The 26261-nt window shown below is 46.8% G+C and overlaps 1 protein-coding gene across 4 annotated transcripts; it reads left to right on the forward strand.

Annotated features, from left to right (window-relative positions):
* Positions 1-2638: 2638 nt before the first annotated feature.
* On the forward strand, positions 2639-26261 carry SLC30A6 (solute carrier family 30 member 6). Of its 4 annotated transcripts, none has more exons than XM_055121467.1 (14): positions 2639-2686; positions 6836-6922; positions 9041-9125; positions 10973-11015; positions 12071-12136; positions 13832-13912; positions 14353-14388; positions 15357-15451; positions 17243-17291; positions 18407-18526; positions 21329-21431; positions 22319-22366; positions 22625-22693; positions 25200-26261. In XM_055121467.1, the coding sequence occupies exons 1-14, from the start codon at positions 2684-2686 to the stop codon at positions 25701-25703; spliced, it is 1389 nt and encodes a 462-aa protein (XP_054977442.1). In that variant the 5' UTR covers positions 2639-2683; the 3' UTR covers positions 25704-26261. The 4 variants fall into 4 exon arrangements, with proteins under 4 accessions (XP_054977442.1, XP_054977441.1, XP_054977443.1 ...); XM_055121466.1 differs by lacking the exon at positions 2639-2686 and adding an exon at positions 3535-3568; XM_055121468.1 differs by lacking the exon at positions 2639-2686 and adding an exon at positions 3680-3698.

Raw genomic sequence — 26261 nt, forward strand, 5'->3', positions numbered from 1 at the left:
TTCTTTCTCTGAGGTTATTTTCCAACTTACGTAGCCTGCAGGGAAATAGAACTCAGTCAGAATGTGGTAGTCTCGGGGCTGAGCAACAGAACAGCAGGCAGGGTGTTTGTCTTGCCCATGGCTGATGGGCTCCGATCCCTGGCATCTCTTATGGTTTCCCAAGCACTGCCAGGAGTAACCTGAGGACCTTTGAGTATGGCCCAAAAAAGAAAGATGAGGGGTTCAGGGAGGAAGAGAAGAAAAGCAGGCGGGGGATGAGGGGAGAGTGTTGGCAGGAGGGAAACTGGGGACATGGTGCTGGTAAATGACACTGTGGAGGGACAGTGTTGGAACACTGTATGACGGAAACCCAACCATGAACAACTTTGTAACAGTGTATCTCATTTGAGATTCAATTTTTAAAAAATGAATAAAAAATTTTAAAAAGACAAAGTCTTGCTGGCCTAAGGAATTATAAAATTTCTTAAAGAGCTAACAATTAGAAGGAAAATCTTGGAAGGGAAAAATCTTCAGGTAAATATTTAGACTCCTGGGGCTGGAGCAGTAGCACAGTGGGTAGGACTTTTGCCTTGCACGCCGCCAACCCGGTTTCGATTCCCAGCATCCCAGTGGTCCCCCCGAGCACCACCAGGGATAATTCCTGAGTGCAGAGCCAGATGACCCCTGTGAATTGCTGGGTGACCCAAAAAGAAAAAAAAAATAGACCCCTCCAAAATCTGAAACAAAGGTTTTGTATATGTATTTATAGTCTTATCATAGTTACTACTTACATCAGCTAACCCATATAAAGCAAAATCAGCTGTCAAAAAGGCATGGAACAGGGGCTGGAGTGATAGCACAGCGGGCAGGGTGTTTGCCTTACATGCTGCCGACCCGGGTTCAATTCCCAGCATCCCATATGGTCCTTTGAGCACTGCTACGAGTGATTGCTGAGTGCAGAGCCAGGAGGAACCCCTGAGCATCGCTGGGTGTGACCCAAAGAGAAAAAAATAAAAAGGGCATGGAACAGTCCAGATGAAACCAGTTTCTAAATTCCCTCAAAATAGAATGGCCCAGGGCCTGGAGCTAGTATAGCGAGTAGGGCATTTGCCTTGTACGCGGCTGACTCGGGTTCAATTCCCAGCATCCCATATGGTCCCCTGAACAGCACCAGGCATAATCCCTGTGCACCACCGGGTGTGACCCAAAAAGCAAAACAAGAACAGAAACAAACCCTGACATTAGCGACTCACAAACCTCAGAAAGCAACAAGCTGGAGAGATGCCCCAGACCCCACATCAGGCTGAGTCTCATAGGGGGCACCCCCAAGGTGGGTTGATGAACCCACCACCCACCCAAACAGAGCCCTGGCAGCTGAAAACCTCAAAAACCCAATCGTTACCATGCTCAGGGCCAGTCTCCACAGGCTCAGGATGAGCTTCATTCATGAAAATGAATTTGCTGAAAAAGGTATGCAGGTTTTGTGACTGAAACCTCCAGGTTTTCACAAAGTTGGGAATGGGCAACCTCTCTCCATCTCCCTGTTCTTCTGGGAGCCTGGCAGTCATGTCCACAAACTGCCTCTGGCGCCATATAAGCTCATTAACAGACATGATTCAGAGACTCACAAATCTCAGAAGAGAGCAACAAGCCAGAGATGCCTCTAGACCCCAAGCTCACCATTCAATTAAAAATTTAAGTCCAGCTGTATCACCTTATTTAAATTTTTAGAATTCCTGGAACATGCGACCGCAAATATCATACTCTGCCACTGATGTACCAAGAGTAGCAAACCACATTCGATAGGGTGTAAAGTAGAAGGCAACCAATCTTGATCAGTGTGTGTGTGTGTGTGTGTGTGTGTGTATATATATATATATATGTGTGTGTGTGTGTATATGTGTGTATGAATATATATAAATATTAGCATACAAGGCTCAACCTATAACCAATTACCTATAACAGATTACCTGTTAGTAATCTCTCATACAACGGCTCCAGGGTTAGATACAATCTTCACACACTTTCTTCTAAGGACACTTTTCTGAATCATTTTTAGCAGATTAACAGGCAACAACAAAAAAAATAAGTCATTTAGGATCTACATTGGAGGCAGGCTTGGGTGGTGGTGGTAAAATTAGAAATAATGGTGGTGGAAAGGTGCAATGGAGGTGGGATTGGTGTTGAAATACTGAATGTTTAATAAACTATTGTGAACAAGCTTACAAAGATAAAAAAATTTACAAAGTGTTTCTGGAAGCTGAAGCCAGTACTGGGCACCAACCCGGTCTGCGTTCGAGTTCCAAGGCTGTGTATGGCACCCCTTGAAGTCTCTCAATGTTTCCTCCTGGTAAGGCGGAAATGTCATCTACCTCACAGGCTGCGGCAAACACTGAACCACGCAGTGTGGCTACCAGCGCTAGGGACTCATGAGACATTTACCCACTTTACAAATAATCTCCCACGCCCCTCAAAGGAGCCCCCATCACCCATTCACCCGCACAGCCCCTGGAAGGCTGCAGGAAGCCGCGCTAGCCACCGTCCGTAGTATCCGGAAACTGGGAGGCGGGATCAGGAGCTCAGTGACGCACTTCCGCTCCCGCAGCGCCCGCAGCCAATGGACTTGCGCGGGTGCCCCGCCTCTTCCGCTCTCGGGACCCCGCCCCCAGAGCGTCTTCCGGCAGGAGCTGTGCGGCTCCTTACCATGGTGAGTTGGCCGGGGGCGCGGCGGGGTTCTGGCTGAGGTGGTTCCCTTTCTCTGCCCTCGTCTGGAAGCGGCCCCCGGACGCCTCCGCTGCGGGGAGTGTCCCGGAGCCCCGGGGAGAGGCGGTGGGCGCCCCGCGGGGCCCGGCCGGGCTCTGGGGCCGGCCACCGCGCGCCTGCCCCGGCCGGCTTGCCCTGAGGAGAAGGCGCCGCCGAGAGCCCGGGCACGGCCGCCCGCGGACCCCCGCGCCTGAGCGAGCCCCCACGGCGGGGACGCCGCGCCCACAGTCGCCCGCCGAGTCGCCCCGCGGGCAGCCCGGGCGCGAGCGCCCCTCGGCGGCGTGTGGAGACGCAGCAGGTGGCGGGGGGGCGGACCCGACGGCCCCGGACCCCGGGGGGCGCGTCTCACGTGAGGAGAGGGCGCCGTGCCTCAGCCCCTCAGCACCTCAGCCCCTCAGCCGCCCTGGACGGGGCTTCCGTGAAGGACCCGGCCCCGGAGCGTCGGGCTCGCGGACTCGCCGCGGGCTTCCTGCTCGTCCCGCCACACAGACAGACGGTGGAGAAGAGTTGGCCGTTGGCGAGCCCCGGAGCTGCCGTCCTCTGCGGACGCAGAGCTGAGTTCCAAAACCGTGCTGCTCCGGAAACAACAACACCGCAACAACAACAACAACAGCACAGCAACAAGAGAAAGTTGCTGTTCTGCTGCTCTCAGAGCCTTGGTCAGCACGGCCCTCGACCCCAGCCCGGGAAAAGCTCCTTGCTCTCGTTTTGTTCGGGGCCACACGGAGCGGTGCTTAGAGCGGACTCCTGGCTCTTGTGCTCATGCCTGGAATCTGTGGTGTTGGGGATCAGACCCTGGTCGGCCACTGGCAAGGCCTGTGATTGTGTAGGTTCCGCTTTCAAAGAACTTAGACTCGAGTTCGTCACGTCTAAACTGCTGTCCCGAGGCTCCCTGTCTGCAGCTTCTCTCCCTCACGGCCACACCACGATTCCAGTGACCAGCTCTCTTCCACACAGTTAGGAGCCTCCTTTTTTTTTTTTGGCTTTTTGGGTCACACCTGGCAATGCACAGGGGTTACTCCTGGCTCTGCACTCAGGAATTACCCCTGGTCATGCTCGGGACCATATGGGATGCTGGGATTTGAACCCGGGTCGGCCGCGTGCAAGGCAAACGCCCTACCCGCTGTGCTATCTCTCCAGCCCCTAGGAGCCTCCTTTGTGCTCCCCTGGTGCCATGGTCCTTCTCCCCATTTCCCTGATGTTCCTCGCGTGCCTGGCTGTGATGCTCTGCACACGCCTCAGTTGCACTGTGGCTGTCAGTCCTGACACACACGTTGAGGTTGTAGTGCACCTGCAGGTTGCTGCAGAACTGGTGCTCGGACCCACCCAGGGCCACATTCCTAACTGTAATGCTTGCATATCTTTTCAGGGGGCTCCACGCCCCTTAACGGGGATACTGGTGCACATAGGACCACAGTGCAGCTAGGGTCATGCTCGGCTCATAAAGTGGCATCAAAGATTGAATTTAGAGACTCATGCTTTGCCAGGCAGGTGATTTACCCATTGAACCACCTTCTGGTCCCATAACATGGTGCTCTTTTTTTTTTTTTTCTTTTTGGGTCACACCCGGTGATGCACAGGGGTCACTCCTGGCTCTGCACTCAGGAATTACCTCTGGCGGTGCTCAGGGGACCATATGGGATGCTGGGAATCGAACCCGGGTTGGCCGCATGCAAGGCAAAAACCCTACTTGCTGTGCTGTCGCTCTAGCCCCAACATGGTGCTCTTTGTCAATAGTCTGGTCACCTTTACCAGACTGTAACAGTGCATTTAAACGTATTTCTTCCCGAACTGTTAGGTTCTTCAAAAGGAGAACCTACATAGTCACCCTGGTATTCCCAGAGCCCTGTACAGTGCCTTGCGCAGAGGAAACTTTCCATAAGTTTCTCAAGGGGTAAAGGGGACTTGGGCCATACTTGGCAGTGCTTGGGTCTCTTTCTGGCAGGGTGCTAGGAGGAGGCACCCAGTTGTGCTTGGGGCACCATATTGTGCTAGGAATTTAAGCCAGAGTTTTAGCATTAAAAGCATGCAGTCCTGTGCCAGTGAGATAGTAGAGCCAGTAGAGAACTTACCTTGCATGTGGCCGGCCGATTTAGATCCTTGGCACCACATATAGTCCCCTGAGCTGCCAGGAGTGATTCCTGAGTGCAGAGACAGTAGCAAGTTACTTTTTGGTTTTTGCGCCACACCCAGAGATATTCAGGGGTTACTTGTAGCTCTGTGCTAGAACCCAGGTCAGCTGTCCTAGAACCTGGGTTAGCTGTGAGTAAGGCAAAGTCCCCATTGTAAAATGATGGTACTATCCACTACTGATAGGGTACTGTCCAGCCCCAGCCAGGAGTAACCTCTGAGCATTATTAGGTTTGGTCCCCAAACCAGAGCATCCAAAAATGTATGCACTCCAGCCTTTTTGAGCTATCTTTCTGACCTGTGTGTGCTTTATAAAACACAATCAATTAACTATGGTACTAGATTTTTGTGATTGGAGTATCAGTAAGTCAGGAAAATGGAAGCATTAGAATTTAGGACTTTTTCATGACAGAGGAAAGACATACAACTGAGTATTTGAGTGTTAGTCTAAAACTCATGTTTGATTTTTATTATTATTATTTTTTTGTCATACTGGTGGTGCTTAGGGCTCATTCCTGGCTCTCCACTCGGGGATCTCCCTTGGTAGTGCTCAAGAAACCATATGGTGGTAGAGATTGAACCTATCTGATGAAGTGCAAGGCAAGCACCCTCTCTCCAAAACATTGTAATATTCTTTTTTTTTTTCTTTTTGGGTCACACCTGGCAATGCACAGGGATTACTCCTGGCTCTGCACTGCGGAGTCACCCCTGGCAGTGCTAAGAGGACCATATGGGATGCTGGAAATTGAACCCGGGTGGGCTGCGTGCAAGGCAAATGCCCTACCCGCTGTACTATTGCTCTAGCCCCAACATTGTAATATTCTTAACCTCCTACTCAATACTAAATATCTTGAAAGTGTCACATTGCTGATACTAAGTGTGAAATTTATCTGAAAACTGAGAATTTGGGGAGGGGGGAGGAGTGATATGTTAGTTTCTTTGCTTGTTTTTTGTTTTCTTGTTTTTGTTTTTGGTCCACACCCTGTGGTTCTCAAGGCTTGCTCCTCACTCTGCTCTCAGGGATCACCCTTGATCAAAAACCCAGGTCAGCATGAGCAAGGCAAGCGTTCTACCCACTCTACTTAATCTCTGGTCCCTAAAGCAGCAGTTTTAATATTTAAGTACATGAGACTTTGTAATCAAATTATTATGTGAACTAACTAAAATTGTGAAAAATATTTTTTTCTCTAGAAACAATTACTCTGCTTTTGGAATGACAATTATATATATGTATATTTTTTCAATTTTTCTTTTCATTGAATCACGATGAGATACACAGTTACAAAGTTGTTTATGATTGAGTTTCAGTTATGTGATATTTCAACACCTGTCCCTTCACCAGTGTACATTTTCTGCCACCAATGTCCCCAGTTTCCTTCTGCCCCAGCCTATGGCAGGCCCTTTTCTTCTCTTTCTCTCTTTCTCTCTCTCTCTCTCTCTCTCTCTCTCTCTCTCTCTCTCTCTCTCTCTCTCTCTCTCTCTCTCTCTTGCTCGCTCTCTCGCTCTCGCTCTCTCACTCTCTCGCGCTCTCTCGCCCTTTTACTCTCTTTCGCTCATTCTCTCTCACTCTCTCTTGCTCACCTTTGCTCTCTCGCTCTGGTTTACAATACTGTTACTGAACGGTTGTCATACATATTACTTTACCATCACTTTACCTCCTTTCAGGACTCAGGTCTTATCCAGAGTGATCATTTCCATCTATCAGTTGTCAGAGTGGTCCCTTCTCTATCCTAACTGCCCTCTGTCTTTGAGCAATGTCCCAGCCCCTCCTGCTGTGTTATTAACTGTGCCACTGACCTATTGTCAACCATTGTTTTAGCTTCTTAGGGTTACTGTGACTATTCGGGTAAATTATAGCTTGCATGACTTGTACAACACTCTAAATGCTAGTGACTGTATCACATCATAGAAATGGGAAGCAGATACTTAAATACTGAATTTGATGTCTTTTGTATGTTTAAAGGGGACAATTCATCTCTTTCGAAAACCACAAAGATCAATTTTTAGCAAGTTATTACAAGAATTTGGACTTGTAGCCTCTGACCGCAGGGTAAGTTCTTTAAGCCTTTGTTATTGTTGGGGTAGTGTAGTTTGGTCCATTCCCGTGATGCTCGGGAGCGGCTCCTGGCTGCTCTGTGCACCCAGCCCAGAGTGGAGGATCGAATTCGATCCTTGGAGGATCGAATGCAGAGCTCGGGACCGAACTGAGCCAGCCATGTGCAAGTACCTCGGCCCCTGCTGTCTGTCCTGCCTGTCAGTGCTTGGCTGGGCAATCCTGGGCTTGCCCGTGGGGTTCAGGTGCTGGCACACCCAGCCATGGTACTCAGAGCTTTGCTCTGCCTGGGGTGTGTGCATGCATCTGCTGAACACACTTTTTTTGTTTTGGGTGCCATACCCAGAAGTGCTCAGGGCTTCCTCCTAACTGCCCACTCAGAGATCACTCTTAGGGAGGTTTGGGGAACCACAAGAGGTACCAGGGATTGAACCCAGGTCAGCCATATGCAAGGCAAGTGTTCTACCCACTGTGCACTCTCTCTGACCCCTGAACATCGCACTTGGGTTGGGAGACCAGCTGGGGGCTGTGGGGCTCTCCGGGGCTTGCCGCAGTGCTCACAGGCTCCTGAGGCACTTGAGGGCTCGAGCTTCATGGCCGTGGTGCTCCCATGTATTAGTTGCTGATGTTCGCAGGGGATTGCCCCCCCCTTGGTGATGCTCACCGACACCCGGGCGTGCTGTGGCCAGCCGTGACATGCTCTGGCAGCACTGGCTGTGGGAACTCGAAGCACAGACTCTATGGGCAGGCTTGGAAGCCTCTGCCCTGCTCCTCTGGACCTGGAAGGACCACGGAGTAAAGGAAATTCATGCCCATCGGGGTGGAGTCTGGAGCAGAGACTGCGGGCAGTGTCCAGCCTCTGTCCGAGTCATTCTCACGCTGCCCATTCCCTGCCTTGTCTCTGGTTCCTCCTGCTCTGCTGGCGTAGAAGCACAGGTCTCCCCGCTTTGTGGGGAATGTGCTGGATCAAAAGGGGAAAAGACCTCAGGAGTTTTCCCTTTGCTTTTAGCGTTTATTTTCATTTCTACTCCCTACCCCTTGTTGTTGCAGTGACTGAGAGGGCCCCCCACGAGCCTGCTGTGGTTCTCAGGCACTCCTGCTGTGGTGCTCACTGGGGGAAGCTGTTGCCAGGGGCCCCACAGCCTGCCAGGCCTCATTCCTGTGCTTGCCAGGCGCCACTGCCTGCTGGGCCTGGTGCCTGCATGTCTTTTTGTTGTTTTGTTTGTACTGGTGGTGTTAGCAATCAAGTCTAGTTCTGTTGCAACCCAATTTTTTTTCCTTTTTCCTTTTGGATTTAATTTGGAAGTTTTGAGAGGGGGAGAGGGGAGTGAGAGAGAGAAACACACTCAAGAGAGAACATGGGCTTCTCCTGAGTGGAGAAGAGTCCCCAGCACACATCCCAGCATTAGATACAAAATTGTAAAAGCCCACGTCTCAAGAGGGGAGATGTGGGCCACACATGCTCAGGCACTACATGTGCTCCACAGCTTATGGCGTTGCTGGTAGTAAGGTGTGAAATTTACTTAATCAAGCGACCTGTTTTATTATGCATGTGGCCTCCACTTGGCCAGATCAAAAAACAGCAAGCCAACCCTGAATTCCTCAACTCACAGGGCCTTTTAGCTTTCACAGTTCTATTTCATGCAGGCTTGGGGATAAATAGCCAAATACTTGATTGTCCTCCCCGCTTTTTTGGGGTGGGGTGAATACTTTATTTTGATGTAATTTCAAGCTTACAGGCAAGATTTATCTGAGGCGCTCTTACCTTGCACACACATTTACCATCACTTTACATCTGGCCACACGTGTTCATACAGAGAGTTAAAGTGATACCAAAGTATATTTGTGTTTTCTCACTCTTCAGATGTGTGTCAGAATTTATTTGATCTTGAATAGCTTCATTTTTGAATTATTCATCTAGATTTAAATTTTGTAATAACTTGGCCACTGATTGTTTTTGCTACATTTAGGAAATGTGGTACTGTAGGTACGGTAGCTTTTTTGAAGGTAATTGTGCTCATTATTTACCATAGCAGAGTATGAATTATAGGAGCTTAAGTATCCATAGTGAAGGTTGTCAAAGCACTGTACAAATAACACTTTTCTCTTTCACAGTCCTGGAAGATCCTGCTTTTTGGTGTAATAAACTTAACATGTACTGGTTTCCTTCTCATGTGGTGCAGTTCCACTAACAGTATAGGTAAGGCACTGCTCTTGCTCTTATGGAATTAATCGCGTTCACCTTTCTTTCTGTGATTTAAAGTAAAAGCATATCTTAACATTACATAGACTATGCTATTCTAAAATACAACTCAAAAAATATAATTAGGAGCATTTATTTGCAAAGTGCTCTGTAAACTATTGTTCAGTTTTTAGTTGTTTTTTTTTCTCACACCTGCTGTGCTCTCTCTGCCACTGACATTCTTCCCCTGTCATTGAGACTATCATTTTTATTTTATACAATGATACTATTGTATTTTTTAAATTTTATTTTATTTTTGGGTCACACCCAGCGATGCTCAGGTGTAACTCCTGGCTCTGCACTCAGGAGTTATTCCTGGTGGTGCTTGGAAGACCATATGGGATGCCAGGGATTGAACCCGGGTTGGCCATGTACAAGGCAAATGTCCTACCTGCTGTACTATTGCTCCAGCCCCTGTATTTGTATTTTTTGTTTATTTGTTTTGTGGGCCATACTCAGCAATGCTCAGGGGTTACTCCGGCTTTGTACTCAGAAATCACTCCTGGAGGACTCAGGGGACCTTATGGGATGCCAGGGATCAAACCTGGGTTGGTTGCATGCAAGACAAATGGCCTACCCGCTGTACCATGGCTCTAAGACCCCAAGACTATTATTTTATTTTTTTTAATTTAATTTTATTTTTATAAAGTTGTTCACAATAATTTCTTACATTTAACATTCAGATACCAATCCCACCATCATTGCACCTTCCCACCATCATATTTTGAATCATTTTCACCCCAAATCCCAAACCGTGCCCCCCCCAAGCAGAACCAAAACAACTAATCTTGTTTGGAGTAATCCACTAAGAATGGCCCAATAAAGTTTCCTTAGAGAAAAGTGTGTGAAGGTTGTATTTCATCCTGGAGCAATTAAGCCCTTGTGTAAGCGATTACTAACATGTTTGTTAAATTCCATCAAATGTTGTGTGCTACTCTTGGTACATCAGTGGTATAGAGTATGAGAAGTCATGTGGCCACATTAGTGGCCGCATGCTCCAGGAATTCTAAAATTTAGTATATGGGATTACATCGGTCCAATTTTAGTATATGTACTTCGAAGTGAGTGCAACTTGTTATTTTAAAGGAGCTTTTTTTTTTAACTTTAGAAATATTTTAAGAGAAATATTTTTAAGATAGTACACCAGGTAGGGCATTTGCCTTGTATGTGACCGACTCAGATTTGATCCTTGGCACCATATATGGGTCCTCTGAGCACCGCCAGGACCAACCCCTGAGAATGCAGCCAGGAATAGCTCCAAACATTGCCAGCTGCAGTCCCAAAACAAAACAGAGAAAGAACGAGAGAGCTTTAAAAAATTGATATACTTGGGACTGGAGCCATAGTGCAGCAGGCAGGGCACTTGCCTTGCTTATGGCAGATCTTGGTTCAATCTCTAACATCCCTTGTGGTCCCTTGAGCACTGCTAGGAGTAATCCCTGAGTTCAGAGGCAGAAGTAACTCCTGAGCACAGCTGGGTGTGGCCCCCAAACTCCCCAACCCCCTAAAAAATATTGATACCCTTGATAAAGCACATTGCTCTGCATGTTAGACTGTGGATTCAGTTCTGAGGAAGCAAAAATCCAAAAAGGTAGAGTCACCAAACGTGGACCACCTGTATTAATCAAAGTAACAATGTCAGAGGTTAATCTGATTTGTAATCAGTATAGTAATGGAGGCACTTCACAAGAAGTGTTTGGTGGTTGGTTATATTCCTATGTTATATTTACATAATGTGTTCCTGTGTTATATTTCCTAACAGTGGATTCAGTAACATTTTAGTCATTATTCTTGTTGCTTTGCAGCTTTAACTGCCTATACTTACTTGACCATTTTTGATCTTTTTAGGTAAGTTTTTTTAAAAAAAATCTTAATATTTTGAAGATAATAAGGAGTTTTTTGCACTGAACTTATGAAATTTTTGTCATTCATTGGAAAGTAGATTTGTGGTATAAATAGGTAAAGCTATCAATATAAAACCTATCTACAAGCAACAGTAGTGAAAAAGCACAATGAAAGAAAATGTCCCATTCACACAACAGCAGTAGGACAGTTCTCAATCCTTTGATCCTGGTGTCTGGCCACTTGTGCATGGGTCAGAGGGGGCTGGAAGTGCCCCTGGCGGAGCATGCCTGGTCCCTCTGTAGCAGTGCCCTGGGAAGGAAGCGAGGGCAGCCATCCTGGGCGGGAGGTGATGCAAAGCTAACAGCCATGGACTTCCTACCACGTGACCTCATTCTCATGTCAGCACTGCCACATGCTTAGGCTTGTGCTCGAACAATGTCTTTCCACCAGACTTGGACCTGTGTGGACTTGAGTGATCTAAAACAGATCATCCTCATCACTTTAATTTCACAGTGCAATAAACTTACAGAGGGAATCTGCTATGCTCGGGAAAAAAACATAATTTGGTCTTACCCAGGATGTTATTAGTATTTAACTGTTAATGAAGATTAAAGCTTATATAAGGTAAAATTGTATGTGTCTAGAATAATTTATTGGTTTTTGGGTTTTGGTGGGGTCCTTTTTTGTTGGTTTTTTTTTTTTTTTTTTTGCATGCTCAAGTGTAAAAACCTTTTAGGGTAGGTAACTTGTTGGATAAAGAAAGTCTTCATTTCTGTTCTGTTTAATGACTTAATGACATATCAGAGTTTCAGTTCATCCATATGTTAATGCTATCACAAAAAATTTAAATTAAAAGAAACAAGACAAAAGGAAAAATAAAGTACAAATAAATGAAAAAAACAGGTTAGGATGCTTATTGTGGTTAATTTTAAATTAGAATGACAGTATTATTGCAGAAGCATGTAACATTCAACAATTTAGAAAACCTGAAATTTTAATTTCTGTATATTTTCTACTGGCTTAGTTCTAATCCTATGTTTATTTTTCTTTTAACCTAGTTTAATGACGTGTTTAATAAGTTACTGGGTAATGATGAAGAAACCTAGTCCTGTGTATTCATTTGGGTAAGTTCAAGTTATTTTATTTTTCACCACCTTACTGCTATTAAAATTGTCACTATGGAGTGGAATGTGGCCCACTGATAAAATGTATGCCTTGTGCCTGTTATCTGGGCCTGCTCCTTACCCGCTGTGCTATTACTCTGGCTTCAAGTATATTCTTAAGATTCTTATTATCCTGGTCATTTAAGGTCTTTTTTGTTTGTTTATTTTGTTTTGGGGCCATAAACGGCAGTGTTCAGGGGTTACTCCTAGTTCTGAGCTCAGGAATTATTCCTGGCAGGATTTGGGTAACCATCTGGGATGCTGGGGATCAAACCCAGGTCGGCTGCATGCAAGGCAAAAACCTTGCTTGCTGTATTATTGCTCCAGCCTGTATGTTCATGTAGTTTTAAAAGAAATCTTGGTCCTGGTAATTTAAATATTTTAGCATTTTAGCTCTGTTTTTAATTTTTAAAAAGAAGCCACGGAGCTCTGTTCTTACCCAGCTCTCGTCGCCTTTTGCCTTTCTGTGTAAACTCCCCTCTCACCCTTCCCCTTGCCTGTCTCCTGCAGTGCCTGTGCTCTGCACTGGGCCTTCCCCCCACCGAGTTTTGAGCGCACTCTGATGCCAGCGTGCCATTGCTGCTTTTACCTGGCTCTGCACTCAGGAATCACTCCTGGCAGTGCTCAGGGGACCATATGGGATGCTGGGAATCGAACCCGGGTGGGCCGAGTGCATGGTGCTATTGCTCCAGCCCCTACCCGAGGTGCTATTGCTCCAGCCCCTCTTTTTCTTTTTTTTAAATAAATAAAGTAACTCTCATAGGAACCAGGAAGATTCAATGCAGGTAGAACATTAAATACTTTTGCCCAGTGTCAGAACTTGTTCAGTTAGTATGGCTCGTTATAATAATGATGATGTTTTAGAAAAATAAAAACCACAGACCTGGGGGGGCCGGAGCGATAGCACAGTGGGTAGGGCGTTTGCCTTGCACGCGGCTGACCCGGCTTTGATCCCCGGCATCCCATATGGTCCCCCAAGCACCGCCAGGAGTAATTCCTGAGTGTAAAGCCAGGAGTAACCCCTGAGCATCACTGGGTTGTGACCCAAAAAGCAAAAAAAAAAAAAAAAAACAACCACAGACCTGGACTGGAGTGATAGCACAGCGGGTAGGGTGTTTGCCTTGCATGCAGCAGACCTGGGTTCGATTCCCAGCATCCCATATGGTCCCCTGAGCACCGCCAGGGGTAATTCCCGAGTGCAGAGCCAGGTGTAACTCCTGTGTATTGCCAAGTGTGATCCAAAGAGCAAAAAAACAAAAAACAAAAAACCACCACAGACCTGAGTTTGACAAGGTGGTTTTTTATTGTTCTTTGTTTTATTTTGAGGACACAGCAGTGCTCAGGGCTTATTCCTGGCTCTTTACTCTGGAGTCCCTCCTGGCAGGCCTTGGGAACCGTATGTGGTGCGAGGGATTGAACCCTGGTTGGCCATGTGCAAGGCAAGCTCCCTCCCCACTGTACTAATGGCTCCAGCGCCTGGCAAGGGATCCTGAACAGATCTGTACTCTTTTTGGAATTTCTTGTCTGTTATCAGTCTAGAAACTGCCATATGTTCTGATAGTGTTTGGGTCATAGGTATTTTGGGTGAGTACATTAATGAATGTAAGTGTGTTCTAGAAACCCTGTTTTCTGACCTACTTAATTTTTTTATTTCAGATTTGAACGACTAGAAGTTCTAGCAGTATTTGCCTCAACAGTCTTGGCACAGTTGGGAGCTCTCTTTATATTAAAAGAAAGGTACATTTGTGTGTGGTGATACTGTTCTTTCACTCCCACTGTTGGGAACTTGGAAATGTCCAGTAAGACATGGCTGTGGACAGATTCTCAGTTCTTAAGCTGAGTGGAGCTAGCATGTTGCCAGCACCTTCTGGGTGCTTTGGACATAAGCTTCCTTCTTTCCACCCCTTTTTAGACTCCCTACTAACACTTGTAGGGAGGTGAATGAAAAAGATTTAGTCAGCCATATATTCAGGCTTCATACAAACCCATTAAAACAGACTTGGTAAAGGTGAACATAGCATTTTGAGAATCCTTTCTGAGTCTCCTTATTGCTAAAAAATCAACTTGGTAGCATATTTAAAGAATGTACAAACTAAACTGGATTGGTTTTATAGGTAAAATAAGGTTATAGGTTCAGGTTTATATGACTTGCTTAATGCATTCTTCTTTTCTTTCAGTGCAGAACGCTTCTTGGAGCAGCCTGAGATACACACGTAAGACTTGGCCTTATTTATGCATTGGGCTAGTTGTGGGCCCGCTGCCCAGGAGACCCAGGAGCTATGCTGTGGTCGGGGTGGAACCCAGGGCCGAGGTTACACAGCTTGCGCTGTGTCACTTGAATCACAGTCCTGGCTTCAGATGACCTTTCTGCTTTTGTATTTTGAGCCATACCTAGCTGTACTCAGGGCTTACACCTCTCTCTGTGCTCTGGGAACCATGGGGGGTGCTCTGTATCGAAACTAGGTTGACCATCTTCGAGGCAAGTGCCTTACCCTCTTTACTGCCACTCCAGTCCCACCCCCCGGTTTTGCTTTAATGGAACATTTAATGTAATGAATTAAAGAGTAACAGGTGCTTGAGCTATCAGAGTCCTGAGGGGTAACACGTTCCTCACAGATATTTCCAAAACAAAATCTCCCAGTACCAAGACCACTTCTCTCGCCTTTAGCTCTTCCCCAGCCCTTGCTCTCTGCATGCTGCCTGGGGAGGCCTTTCTGCCCGGGGCCACCTGTTTCCAGGCGCAGCCCGTCATCTCTGCTTGGCTATAATTTAAACTTTGACCCCAGACTCTTTGAGTAGTGTGGAAAGATGGAACTGTTATCTCTGTGATATAGTTGGCAGTTGTGTGGACTTTACCTACTCTTATCAGTTGAATTCAGGACAGTCTGAGCTCAGTACTGAGAACAGGTCCCATTGGTGCTTTTACACATTCGTGCCATGTGTTTCCTGGAGGAAGCTGTGAGTAGTGCTGAGGTCCTTCCTGGTCCTGACTTCGATGGAGAGACAGGAAGCAGGATGTGAATTGGGGGGCTCATGGCCAAGTTCCAATTCTGGCTTCGAAACTAACCAAGTGCTGAAGCAGAGTTCTGTGCCTTGCCGTCCCTCAGTCTCTGTTCTTGCTGAAAGTTGGGAGTGATGGTACCTAGGAAAGCTGGCGAATGATGACGATGTTGTTTTTCAGGGGCAGATTACTGGTCGGCACCTTTGTGGCTCTATCTTTCAACCTGTTCACAATGCTTTCTATCCGGAATAAACCTTTTGCTTATGTCTCTGAAGGTATGTTTTTCATTTGCCATTAATGAGAAATCCACTTTGCCTCTTGGGTCTTCTCTTAACAAATGGTCCTAAAACTTTAGTTTCCAATAGCATATTACTTCACAGCAGGCTGAACTGACAGGGATGATGTGTGCTGACGTGGTGCACCTAGCGCGTAATCCGAGTGAGCTCTCAGGTGTATCACCAACCAAAGAAAAGTTTGTTGCCCACATTGTAGAAGGATCCATGTATTTAGAACAGTCGATGTGTTAATTGCTAGTAATTACGTTGTGATGAATGAAAAACCTTTCTGGGGCTGGAGAGATAGTACAGTGGGTAAGTCACTTGCCTTGCACACAGCCAACCTGGGTTCGATTCCTGGCATCCCATATGGTCCCCTAAGCACTGCCAGGAGCAATTCCTGAGTGCAGAGCCAGGAGTAGTTACCCCTGAGCATCTCCAGGAACAGCCCAAAAACAAATATAAAACAAAAAAAAAGGGGCCGGAGTGATAGCACAGCGGGGAGGGTGTTTGCCTTGCACGCAGCCGACCTGGGTTCGATCCCCGGCATCCCATATGGTCCCCCAAGCACTGCCAGGAGCAATTCCTGAGTGCAAAGCCAAGAGTAACCCCTGAGCATTGCTGGGTGTGACCCAAAAAACAAAAAACAAAAAACAAAAAAAAACAAAAATCACAAAAAAGGAACAATAGAGCACAAAGAGAAAAATGGCGTATGGAAATCAAGCCATATCAATTGTTACATTAGTTGTAAATGTACTAACTTACTCCAGTTAAAAGGCAGAAATGAGGGGCTTGAGAGGTAAGACAGGAGGTCGGGTGCTTGCCTTGCATGTGGCAGATTGAGGTTCAGTTCCTGCCATCCCATTTCGTTGTACCTTGAGTGTCACCAGCACTGACCCCTGAGCATAGAGCCATGAGTAACTCCTGAGCATCGCATCAGATATGGGCCAAAAAACAAAAAAAGAAGAAAAATAAACAAACCTCCTTCAGGCAGTTGGTAACCATATATTTAAGTAGCAAAAGTTTATTCCTTTAGAAATAAATTTTTGTGTTCAACCATGTACAAATTCATACTGATTACTTTTTATTTTCCCATCGGTGGTCTGAAATACTGGGATTTAAATTTTTTTTCAATTATTTTTGTTTATTATTTACTTAGTTTTGGGGACACGCCTGGCAGTGCTCATGGCTTACTGATTTCTGGTGGGCTCGGGGGACTGACCATGTATGGTGCCAGGGATTGAACCCCAGTTGGCTGCGTGCAAGCAAATGCCTTACCTGCTATCCTATCACTCCCGACCCAATACTGGCATTTTTAATGAGTGGCTTGAAATCTCACCAATGCTCCACTACTGCTTGGTGGAGAATGGAGGTAAAAACAGAAAACAAGGCATATGAACACACTAAACCCAGTGCAGATGGCAATCTTTTCAGGCTCACGAATGTTAGTACCAGGACCATGAAGGGGCAAATTTTCCAAAATGCCCGTTCATGCATTTTCTGCTTCAGTTTTTGGGCCACAGCTGGTGATACTCAGGGCTAACTTCTGCCTCTGCACTCATGGATCACTCTTGTCAGCACTCGGGACTATATGGGATGCTGGAGATCAAGTTTGGATTGGCCACAAGCAAGGCAGACACTGCACTATCACTCCGGCCCCTAAATTTATTTTTAAAGTTGAAGAAAGCACATTAGTGGTGTATTCTGCCATATCACTGAGTTAAGAAAGCACATGTATTTGGTAGTGGTGTATTCTTCTGTATTGATAATTGAAGCATTTTCTTCTTTAAGCTGCTACTACAAGTTGGCTTCAAGAGCATGTTGCAGATCTGAGTCGAAGGTAAATGTTATCGAATTCCATGATATTCATAACTTATGGGTTTGGTTTTGTTTGGGGTCCAGCCCAAGCTGTGCTTGGGGGTCCTCTCAAGTCTGAGCCCAGTGAACAGAGGGTTGCCCGGGATTGATCTTGGTGCTCCTGTATGCAGAGTGTTCCCTCTGGCTTATGGTTCACATCATTGAAATGGGCTGTGTAAGGCTCACCCTCAGGGAACTTACATCGTTTCATGCCGATGATAACACCTGACTTTGCCAGATCAGATTCTTTCTCAGGTTTTGAGGCAATCCCCCAATTAGATCAGATTGATAGTTTCCTTTCATCATGTCTTCCTTTTTAATTTATCGTACAAAAGACTTTTAAGAGGGAGAGCCTTTCTCTGGAATCCTCTTTGCCTTCTGTACAGTGTTTATGATTCAGTAGTGGGAGGAAACCAACACTCTGGTGTAGGACGTGGTGTTGCCATTGTACATGTGACACCCCATCATTATTAGAGCACTGGGGACCATGGTGTCTCAAATAAGATGCTCTTTAGATGCTTTCGCTTTGGGGCAGAGCTCAGGTGCTATTCTTGGCCTACACTTGGGTCACCCCTGCTGGTGTTTGGAATACTGTTTGTGGTGCCAAGGACTCAAACCTGCTCTAGATTTGCTTTTGTTTCTGGGCCACCACATTCAGTGGAACTCGGCTTAGTCGTGGCTCTTTCTTTGCTCAGTGATCACTCCTGGGGTGGATCAGGAAACCATATGTTCTGCCCAAGATCGAACCTGGGTCTGCAAGGCAGGCACCTTACCTACTGTGCTATCTCTCCAAACCCTTCAGGTCTTTCTTTAAAGTGTATGGTTGACAGGGCCAGAGTGATAGTACAGCTGTAGGGTGTTTGCCTTGCACGCGGCGGACCTGTGCCAACCAGGGTTCAATCCTTGGCATCCCATATGGTCCCCACCAGGAGTAATTCCTGAGTGCAGAGCCAGGAGGACCCCCTGAGCATTGTTGGGTGTGGCCCAAAAAGCAAAAAAATAAATTAAAAAGTGTATAGTTGAATTTGCCTATGTACTTTTATTTTCTTCGGTATTTTGTGAGTTCTTCTAATGAAAGTGCTATTTGTTTTTTCATAGCTTGTGTGGAATTATTCCAGGACTCAGCAGTATATTTCTTCCCCGGATGAATCCGTTTGTTTTGATTGATCTTGCTGGAGCCTTTGCTCTCTGCATTACATATATGCTCATTGAAATTAAGTAAGTACTGTTTGCTGTTGCACATGTTTCCAGTGCTGGGCACCCGCTCCAGGGCATCAGCCAGATGGGAAATCCGAAGCTTACTGCGTTTCTGAACCCTGGCCCAGTCTGGCCTCAAGGGCCTTCATCTGAGAAGTTAAGGGTTATGGATCAGGTCATTGTTGTTCACTGCAGCCTAGAATTTACGCTGGGTGAGGTTTCAGATTCCCGACAGTCCACCTGAGGGGTGAAACTGCGGAGGGCTACAGCCCAACTGCTGTTGCTGAGAGGGGGAAGAGAGGAAATAGAGGCTTTCAGAAAAGGTGGTCGAGGGGTCACACCTGTTGCTGCTGGGCTAGAACTCGGGGATCCTCCGTGCATGAGCTTCAGTCTTCGAGCCATAGTCCCAGCCCAGCCTTCTAAGTTGCTTTAAACTTAACATGTGTAACTGATGGCTCTGTACCGACTTCTTAAATATTGACGTTTATTAGAGTATGTTCTTAAACTTTGGGGGAGGGAGGTGTCGGGGAGGGGTTTGGGCCACACCTTGTGGTGCCAAGTAAGGGTTTACTCCTGGAGGTGCTAGGAGGACCGCGTAGGGATCGGACTCGGGACCCCAAATGCAGAGCATGTGCTGGGCCTCTGGGCTGCCTCCCCGACTCCTGTCTTGCTGGGATTGTCATTCTCACTCTCTAGTTGTCTAGATATCTGCTGGGGCTTTTGTTTGGGGGCCACACCTGGGTGTGCTCAGGGACAACCCCCAGTTCTGTGTTTGGGGGTTGTTCCCAGTGGTACCGGCATTGGACACAGGCTCCCTCTATGCAAAGCACGCCTTCAACCAGTCACCTGCTAGGTAGCCATTCAAATGATCATGCACAATTACAGGCCTGGACATATATTTTCAACTTCCCCCTTTCACACTTTATTTTTAAGAATTAAAGGTGATTATCCCTTATGGTTCCCTGAGCACCACCAGGAGTAATTCCTGAGTGCAGAGCCAGGAGTAACCCCTGAGCATTGCCAGGTGTGACCCAAAAAGCCCCCCCCAAAAAAAAAACCCAAAAAAACAAAACAGTGCTTATCAGAATAAAGCCCTTCTAAACCATCATGTACCTTTTGGCGCTGAGAGCCTCGAGGTCCTCTCCGCTGGGCCACCTGGGAGGGACACTGTTGTTAGCTGTCAGTGATTCTTTGTTCTGTCAGGATTTCCTGCCCTGGCACCTGCTGCTTTCATTGTCTCACTGGTCTTTGAAGGCTCAGCTCAGGTGTTGGCACCTTTTGGTATTCAGCCTTGCTGGGGTGTCCTCCACCCCCAGGCTTCTTGCTGCCTTGAACCGCCCTGGGCACATCGACCACATTTTCTCTGGACTTATTTCACATGTATATCTCCTCCTTCAAAGACAAGCTCAGTCTTAATCCATATCCTATTCCCAGTATGTAAACATTGGCATTTTGGTCTCTCATAGAACAATCTGAACTACCCAAGTGGTATACTTAAATCACAGTGTTACAATAGCAAATTCCTGAAGTCTCTTTACTTGTGGAAATTCCTGGGAAATTTTGAAAAACTTTAATAGTAATTTGTAGAAAGTTATTGTTGTGGCATCAGAGCAGGTATGATGTTTGCCTTGCATGCGGCCAACGTGGGTTCAATTCCCCAGCACCCCATATAGTCCCCAAGTCCGCAAGGAGTGATCCCTAAGTCCAGAGCCAGGAGTAAGCCCTGAGCACCTCTGGGTGTAGCTAAAAAAATAATTGTTGACAGAAGAACTAATATTATCATTGATGACATCTGTTAGGACTTTGTCAAAAGTTACTGATAGGTATTTTTGTTTATTAGTTGATTTGGGGGATGGGTGGGAGGAGGGGCCACACCCAGCAATATTCAGGGTTACTCCTGGCTCTGTGCTCAGGGATCACACTTGGTGACAGTGCTTGAGTGTCATATGCAGTGCCAGGATTTGAGCCTGGGTCGGTCACCTGCAAGACAAGTGCCTTGACCGCTGTCCTGTCTCTCTGACCCCTAGTTCAAGGTCTTTATTTATTGCAGCAAATTAATATATGTGAATATTTCTAGTTAACAAGAAGAATGACAAAAAATACAGAATTAGGAAAATGCTTGGTTTTATTTTTCATTATTTCTCTTTATACCAGCTCACATAATTATTGATTAGTTATTGCCACTGAACTTTGGCAAGAAAGAATTTGGATAGCTTTTTTAAATTTTCCTTTGAGACATTTCATTTCTGCTTTTTTTTTTTTTTTTGGCGGGGGTGGGTCACACCCGGCGATACACAGGGGTCACTCCTAGCTCTGCACTCAGGAATTACCCCTGGCAGTGCTCAGGGGACCATATGGGATGCTGGGAATCGAACCCGGGTCGGCCGCGTGCAAGGCAAACGCCCTACCCGCTGTGCTATCACTCCAGCCCCAGAGACATTTCATTTCTAGGCAAGAACATTTTGGTGTTTTTGTTTGGTGGTGGGTCACATCCAGAAGTGCTCAGGGCTTACTCCTGGCTCTGTGCTCAGGAATCTACTACTGGGGGCCACATGTGGTGCTGGATCTCGAGCCCAGGTTGGTCGTGTGCAGAGCAAGTGCCTGCCTTGCTGTAGTATTTCTGGGGCCCACAGCTGAGGCGTCTGTGATAAAGCAGGTCTGTTGGGCTGGGGCTGGGTTCAGTGGCCAAGCATTGGCCTTGTGTGTGTGGGGCCCTGGGCCCCGTCCCCAGCACTGCAGAGAGAGAATAACAGAAGCCAGTCTGTAGCCTCGGTGATGAATCCTGAATTCCAGCTGTCCTTGAGCATTGTTGTTTTCTTGCAGTAATTATTTTGCAGTGGACACGGCCTCCGCCATCGCCATCGCCCTGATGACCTTCGGCACCATGTACCCCATGAGCGTGTACAGCGGGAAGGTCTTACTCCAGGTACGGCTGCTCCTCAGTGGGCCTGCTCAGTGCTCAGTGTGAGCTGGGGAATGGGCTCGGGAGTGACAGGGTGAGAAGTGGACTAGGCAGCCTCTGAAATTTGTAAAGTAAGAACCAGATAAACTTCTGTTGGCCCCATATATAGTGCAGTTTTTTTTTGTATTTGATAGATAAACATGAATGAAGTACATTTTTCCTCAATGTTCTGCGGAAAATGCTTTTCAGATTTTTTTTTTTCCCCCTAAGAAATGTGCTTTGGTTATTATTTCCTCAAGGCTTACTCCTTGGGGCTGGAGCAATAGCACAGCAGGGAGGGCGTTTGCCTTGCACAAGGCCGACACAGGTTCGATTCCCAGCATCCCATATGGTCCCCCGAGCACTGCCAGGAGTAATTCCTGAGTGCATGAGCCAGGAGTATCCCCTGAGCATCACTGGGTTTGACCCATAAAGAAACAAAAAAATTTACTCCTTACTCTGCGCTGTACTCTCACTCCACACCAAAATAGTTCTTGAACCTTTAGGAACATGTAGACACGCATCTGGGTACACAGGTGACCACAGGGGTGGAGGTGAGGAGGCCCCGCCCTTCCTTCTCTCTCACCTCCTGGCTTTTCTAAAACCTCCGGGAGTAGTAACAGCAGGCTAATAGTTGAATAGGGATACACGCCCCAAACAAAATGTGTCTTTCCTAAAGAGCTTTTGGCTGGTTGGATAAGTATAAAAGCTGAGTGCTGACTGATGCCTGATGTTGCCCCACTTGTGGGCCCTAAGTCGAGAGGATGAGTGTCACACCAAGCAGAGGGTGGGGGCAGACCCTTTGTTTCAGGGCTGTAGTTGTGGAAGCTCTGGACCCCTGCAATCTGTATGCTGTTTCTCTTTCCCCCCAGACAACACCACCCCACGTTATTGGCCAGTTGGATAAACTCATCAGAGAGGTAAGACAGATTAGTCAATGAATGAAATCATTTGGACTTCAAATCAGAGATGCCCAGTGTGGGTACAAGGAACGTTAGACAAAAACAGGGAGGGCAGCGCCTTGGTCAGCACAAACTGTGGAAATGGGCTGGCCTGGGCCTTTGGCTGCTGCGCGCACCCTTGGGTGCAGCCAGACTGTTTGCCTACTGAGCGTGATTTGGGTGTGTCTGACTGCTGGGGGCGCTGTGCAATCACCCTGTTCCTGTGCTTCTGCTCAGGTGTCTACCTTGGATGGAGTTTTGGAAGTCCGAAATGAACACTTCTGGACTCTGGGCTTTGGCTCATTGGTATGTTTTCTGTATATTACTTAAGTAATGTTTTAATTTTTCAAATTGAAACAGATATTCTCATAAATTCTATGTTTGCTTTTTTTGTTTTGGGACCATACACAGTAGTGCCCAGGGGTTATTCCTGGCTCTGCACTCAGGAATTACTTCTGGCGGTGCTTGGGGGGACTCTGTGGGATGCCGGGAATCGAACCTGGGTCAGACATGTGCAAGGCAAACACCCTGCCCACAGTATTACCCGTCTGGGCCCAGTATTTTCATTCTTTATAAGATTTTGATTCCCAAGTCTTATTTTTTTTCTTTTTGGGTCACACCCAGCGATGCTCAGGGGTGACTCCTGGCTTTGCACTCAGGAATTACTCTTGGCGGTGCTTGGGGGACCACATGGGATGCCGAGGATCGAACCCGGATCGGCCGTGTGCAAGGCAAACGCCCTACCCACTGTGCTATCGCTCCGGCCCCCCCAAGTCTTTTCATGTGAGGAAATGGGGCTTGGCTTAGGCTGAATTCTGCAGTGCTTAGAAGCTAATCCTGGCTCTGTGCTCGGGACCTGGGCAGTGCTAGGAATTGAACCATGGGCAGACACATGTCAAAAGAGTACATTAACCTGTCTCCTTGGCCCATGATCTAAAATGTAATGGGTCGGGGCTGGAGCGATAGCACAGCAGGTAGGGCGTTTCCCTTGCACGCGGCCGACCTGGGTTTGAATCCCAGCATCCCATATGGTCCCCTGAGCACCACCAGGGGTAATTCCTGAGTGCATGAGCCAGGAATGATCCCTGTGCATTGCCGGGTGTGACCCAAAAAGAAAAAAAAAAAAATTAAAATTAAATAAAATGTAATGGGTGGGGGTGGCGGGAGGGCTACTGGGGACGTTAGTGGTGGGAAATGGACACTGATAGAGGGATAAGTATTCAATCATTTTATGACTAAAACCCAATCATGTAGGCTTTGTAACTGTATCTCATGGTGAGTCAATTAAAAAGATATAATGAATTCAGTAACCTAGTTGAGATTAATTGATTAAATTAAATTAAATTTTCTTCTTTTTCTTTCAAGCTGTCTGATATGGCTGGAGTGATAGTACAGTGGGTAGGGCACTTGCCTTGCCTGGGCCAGACCCAGGTTTGAACGCTGGCACCGAACCTCAGCAACACATGTCGCTCCTGATCCCTGCCAGGGGTGATCCTGAATGTAAATCGAGTTGTGAGCCCTGAGTATCATCAGGCGTGGCCCAGATAACACTACTAAAACCAGACCGTTACTGTTTGGCTTCCGCTCCTGACTCTGCACTCAGGAGTTATCCCTGGCAGTGCTCGGGGGACTGTAGTGTTTATGGTTTGAACCAGGGTCAGCTTCATATAAGGGGAGAGCCTTAAGCCCTACTATTTCTCTTTCCCCTGAATAGTTTTCATGTGTTTGCTACTACTACTACAACTACTATTTCTCCTTCTCCCCCTCCTTCTCTTTCTCCTTCCTCCTTCTTCCTCCTCCCTCCTCCCTCTGCCTCTCTCCTCTTCCCTCCTCCTCCTCCTTCTTCCTACTCCTTCCTCCTTTCTTCTTCTCTTTCTCTCCTTCTTCCTTATTCTCCTTTTTCTTTTTTTCTTTCTTCTTTCTTTTTTTTTTTGCTTTTTGGGTCACACCTGGCGATGCACAGGGGTTACTCCTGGCTCTGCACTCAGGAATTACTCCTGGCGGTGCTCAGGGGACCATATGGGATGCTGGGATTTGAACCCGGGTCGGCCGCGTGCAAGGCAAACGCCCTACCCGCTGTGCTATCACTCCAGCCCCTTTCTTCTTTCTCTTCTCCTTCTCTTCCTCCACCTCCTCCTCCTCCTCTTCCCCCACCCCGCAAGAAGTGCTCAGAGCTTACTCCTAGCTCTGTATTCAGGGATCACTCTTGGCAGGCTCGAAGGACCATAGGGGGTGCAAGGATTGAACCTGGGTCACACTGTATATGTAAGGCAAACACCTTAATCACTGTACCATCTCTGAGACTCCCCCCCCAATATCTTTCTTTTAAAGAAATTACCAAGCATTGTTACAACTATATTGTCAGTCTTTTCTAATGAAATGTGTACTAGTAAAATTCTGAGCCTTCTGGGGGTAGGGGAGGAGGACAGATTGTTTTCTGGTTTACTCCTGCCTCTCAGGAATTACTCCTGGCAGAGCTCAGGGACCATAGTGGTGTCAGGGATCGAACCCCAGTTGGCCGTGTAAAAGGCAAGCGCCTCACCTGCTATACTCATTCTCTAACCCTGTCCTATCTCTTTAAGCCTTCTCGCTCTTGTCTTTCTCTTTGTTTTTGTTTTTGGGTCAATCCAGCAATACTCAGGGGTTACTTCTAGCTCTGTGCTCAGGAATTACTCCTGGCAGGGCTCGGAGGACTGTATGGAACGCCGGGGATGGAGCCTGGGTCGGCCGCTTGCAGCGCAAATGCCTCCCTGCTGTCTCTTCGCCCCGGCCCCCATCTGAGCCTTCTCTTTCTTGTGATTTTGTCCCTTAGGCTGGATCAGTGCATGTACGGATTCGACGAGATGCCAATGAACAGATGGTTCTTGCCCATGTGACCAACAGGCTGTACACACTGGTCTCCACTCTCACCGTCCAGATCTTCAAGGATGACTGGATCAGGCCTGCCCTGGTGTCTGGGCCTGTGGCCGCCAATGTGCTGAGCTTCTCAGATCAACATGTCATCCCAATGCCGCCTTTAAAGATGGCCGAGGACGTGAACCCTGTGACGTCCACCCCAGCCAAAGCCAGCAGCAGCCCTCCTCCAGAATTCTCCTTCAATACGCCTGGGAAAAATGTGAGCCCGTTCCTTTTTTTAAACACGCAGACAAGACCTTACGGCGTGGGCCTTCCTCATGGACACTTAGCCTATAACAACGTGCTTCATCAGGGACTTGGAACGCCAGGAGCTGGTGCCCCCCAAGAATTCAGGACTGGTTTTACCCATATACCAAGTAGATATGGGACGAACAATAGACTTGGGCAACCAAGACCATGATCGACTCAAGTTTAACTTATTTTTATGAGGACTGTTGACCCCCTTGGCTTCCAGTTTATTTAGTAATCCTCCTTTGCATCGACTGTTCAGTCATTTACTCTAAACGCTGGAGAATAGCGGTTTGTTCACATTTAGTGAAACAGTGAAGCTATATTTTTGTAAAATGTGTTTGGTCGGTGAGATTCTTTCAAGTGCTAAGGGTTTGAGTAGACTTCCTGTAGGAAATGTGTTTCTCCACATGTGAATTTTGCTCTTTGATTTTCTACCTGGCTGCACTGTGATAGGACATTACCTTTTGGAAAGAGCCATTTGATTGAATGAATATCTCTTTATTAAGAAATATGGTATTTTCCCCAGTGAAACATAAGCATATATCTTGAATAATGATAAATGTTTTGCTTTGAGGTCCTCCTGAATTATGTCTTGCAAAGGAAGAATACTTTCTTTTTAATTAGAAATTTTAGAACATAACCTGTTGTCCAGCATAATTTAAAAAATTTTAATTACCAACTTTTTTTTAAAGTTTTTCTAATTAAAAAACAGTACACCTAAAAATGA

Source organism: Sorex araneus, chromosome X, assembly GCF_027595985.1.
Source record: "Sorex araneus isolate mSorAra2 chromosome X, mSorAra2.pri, whole genome shotgun sequence".
Taxonomy (NCBI): Eukaryota; Metazoa; Chordata; class Mammalia; order Eulipotyphla; family Soricidae; genus Sorex; species Sorex araneus.

Bases quoted from the DNA above. Each gene is read 5' to 3' on its own strand.
- SLC30A6 (XM_055121467.1), top strand. The intron at 6,923-9,040 runs GTAAGTTCTTTA...TCTCTTTCACAG, and splicing joins TTGTAGCCTCTGACCGCAGG to TCCTGGAAGATCCTGCTTTT. The intron at 21,432-22,318 runs GTACGGCTGCTC...CTTTCCCCCCAG, and splicing joins GCGGGAAGGTCTTACTCCAG to ACAACACCACCCCACGTTAT.